General features: G+C 46.0%; 1 protein-coding gene across 1 annotated transcript; it reads left to right on the top strand.

Moving 5' to 3' along the window:
- Window positions 1-1,296: 1,296 nt before the first annotated feature.
- LOC126194726 (cathepsin L-like) lies at window positions 1,297-2,449 on the top strand. The gene is made up of 2 exons (XM_049932978.1): window positions 1,297-2,142; window positions 2,356-2,449. The coding sequence occupies exons 1-2, from the start codon at window positions 1,415-1,417 to the stop codon at window positions 2,447-2,449; spliced, it is 822 nt and encodes a 273-aa protein (XP_049788935.1). The 5' UTR covers window positions 1,297-1,414.
- The last annotated feature ends 566 nt before the right edge of the window (window positions 2,450-3,015 follow it).

Genomic DNA, 3,015 nt, shown 5'->3' with positions numbered 1-3,015 from the left:
GTACGTTAGTAAATTCTGCAGAAATGATTAGCATTTCAGTCACCTCGGTCCAGCATGTGTCCTGTTGCCTAGTAGACACAGGGTTCGTCATGGGCCATGCGTGATGGCATCAGCGCGTATAAGGCACGAATGGCGCCCGATGGTATAGCCGTCCATGCTGCATTCACCTGGTTCCAAAGTTCATCTGTGGTGGTTGGCATTTGGTCACAGCACTGTATCTGTCGTTTCATCACAGCCTATACATTTTCGATTGGCGACATGTCTGGCGATCTGACGAGCCAGAGACAAAGGTTGACATCCTGTGACACCAGGAAGGCACATGTTCCTGCAGGAACATGTGATCGTGCATTGTCTTACTGAAGAATGGCGTCTGGGATGTTGTGCAGAAAGGGTATGGCTAAGGGTCACAGGATGTCATTCACGTATGTCACACTGGTCACAGTGCCCTGAACATGCACCAACTGTGATTTGTGGTTGTACCCAACAGCACCCCACACCACAAGGCCTTCAGTTGACGCTGTATGCTTTATCCGAATGCAGTCACTGTGGTGCCGCTCCCCCTGTCTGCGGCGAACCAAAATGCGGCCATCATTTTCAAACAAACATAACACTATCAGGTGCTATTCCTGCCCCTAGCGACGCCGTTCGGTACACCACTACCGTCTAGAATGTTTCTGCTCATTCGTCAAAGGTAGGCAGAGAAGTGGACGACGCGCATGTAACCCATGCCGTAATAAACGGCGATGGACTGTCACCACTGACAGTGTGCGAAGTGTTACACGGTTCCACTGTTGCGCCAGAGCTGAGGAGAACGCAGATGTCCTGCAATGCCATTCGAATGAGGCGTCGACCTGCTCTGGGGTTGTCTGGGTGGTGCGACCTGACCCATCTCGTCGTGTTCTACGGCCTTTCGTGAGCCTCCTGCACACTCCCGTTTCACTGCCGAAACACTTCGTCCCACACGAGCACCAGTTTCCGGATGGATGCATCACATTATCTCATGCCAATAATGCCCCCTCTTTCAAATTGACTGATTTGACAACAATGAGAGCCGGTAGGTAGTGTTGCGCCCCGATATCGATGTTGACCTTTAACCCGCGGGCCGGCATGGTTCAGACACTAATCATTTCCACAGGAGATATTAATGTACATGTCCTGCGTGTGTGAACGTCCAATCTCTACTCTTTCAAGGTGTTCTTTTTTTCTGAACATGAGTGAACAATATTTATAAACAGTATTGTATGCAACTGTGTCCGCCCCGCTAGCTGAGTGGCAGTTGGTATCTTTTTTTCATTTCTTTGTTGCGTTGCCATGATCAAAGCATACGTGATGCTGTTATGTACTGTTGCGGGAGCGCACGCAGTTGCGTTTTTCGATCTCTTTCTCGAAGAGTGGAATACTTTCAAGCTGAAACATGGAAAAAAAGTACTTGAGTCCTATTGTAGAAAAATTCAGAATGAAAATTTTTATGGAAAACAAAAAAAGAATTGCCCAACACAATGCTGCGTTCGAACGAGGGGAAGTATCGTACCAGCTCGAGTTAAACAAGTTCGGTGATCTGTTGGCTCATGAATTCGGTGCAACATACAATGGCTTTAATAAAACTCATAATGCAAGATTAAGGGAATCTCTTGGTATAAGAGGATCAACTTTCATTCCACCTGCAAATGTAAATGTACCGCCCTATATGGACTGGAGGAAACATGGTGCAATTACTGAAGTTAAAAATCAAGAATCATGTGCTTCGTGTTGGGCGTTCAGTTCGACAGGTGCATGGGAAGGACAACATTTGAGGAAAGCAGGCTATCTGACTTCCCTGAGTGAACAAAACCTGATAGATTGTTCTCACAAATATGGAAATCGGGGCTGCAATGGTGGCCTGATGGATCAGGCATTTACTTTCGTTAGAGATAACCGTGGAATTGATACGGAAGAATCGTATCCATATGAAAGTGATGATGACAAGTGCAGATTCAAACGCATTGATGTAGGAGCGGATGATACTGGCTTTGTAGATATTCCAGAGGGTGGTGAAGAGCAACGTAAAGTTGCTGTGGCTACATTTGGTCCAATTTCTGTACCTATTGATGCGGGTCATGATTCATTCCAATTTTATTCTAAAGGAGTTTACTATGAGCCACAGTACAGTTGGCTCAAATGGCTCTGAGCACTATGGGACTCAACTGCTGAGGTCATTAGTCCCCTAGAACTTAGAACTAGTTAAACCTAACTAACCTAAGGACTTCACAAACATCCATGCCCGAGGCAGGATTCGAACCTGCGACCGTAGCGGTCTTGCGGTTCCAGACTGCAGCGCCTTTAACCGCACGGCCACTTCGGCCGGCCACAGTACAGTTCTGAGAGCCTTGACCATGGAGTGTTTGTTGTCGTCGGTTATGGGACAACAGAGGATGGTGTTCAGTACTGGTTGGTGAAGAATTCTTGGTGACCAGAGTGGGGTGAAGATGGTTATATTAAAATGGCAAGGAACCGTGATAACAAATGTGGAATTGCAATTTCTGCAAGTTACCCTCTTTTTTGAGAAACTGACGAAGTGGTACATGTGATTTAAATTTGTTATTTCATGTGTGACATCTTGGGAGGACAAGTGGAACAAACAATGTGAAACATTTGTTTTTGAATAACTGAACTTGTGTTAAAGTATCATTGGATAGGTCTCGACTGAAGAGGGGTAATTATGCTGGAATACTGTGTAAAACTTAAGAATTGTGCCTGTTTCTTGTGTAGTGAAAGCAGTGGGTTCAGAGCAACATACCATGTTTCTTACCTTTAGTGGTAAATATTTATTGTACAGTTTTCATAAAATAAAAATAAAAAGTGGTCATCGTGACGGATTGCCGTCCTACGGGCCCGGGTTCGATTCCCGGCTGGGTTGGAGATTTTCTCCTCTCAGGGACAGGGTGTTGTGTTGTCTTCATCATCATTTCATCCCCATCCGGCGCGCAGGTCGCCCAATGTGGCGTTGAACGTAATAAAACCTGTACCAAGACGGCC

Source organism: Schistocerca nitens, chromosome 7 (genome assembly GCF_023898315.1).
Source record: "Schistocerca nitens isolate TAMUIC-IGC-003100 chromosome 7, iqSchNite1.1, whole genome shotgun sequence".
NCBI lineage: Eukaryota > Metazoa > Arthropoda > Insecta > Orthoptera > Acrididae > Schistocerca > Schistocerca nitens.
Note: the sequence above shows the minus strand (reverse complement) of the source record. Positions and strands in the feature narration are given on the sequence as shown.

Excerpts from the sequence above, each read along its gene's own strand:
- LOC126194726 (XM_049932978.1), top strand. The coding sequence starts at position 1,415 with ATGGAAAAAAAGTACTTGAGTCCTATTGTAGAAAAATTCAGAATGAAA. Across the intron at positions 2,143-2,355 it reads GGAGTTTACTATGAGCCACA|TTCTGAGAGCCTTGACCATG; the intron begins GTACAGTTGGCT and ends GCCACAGTACAG.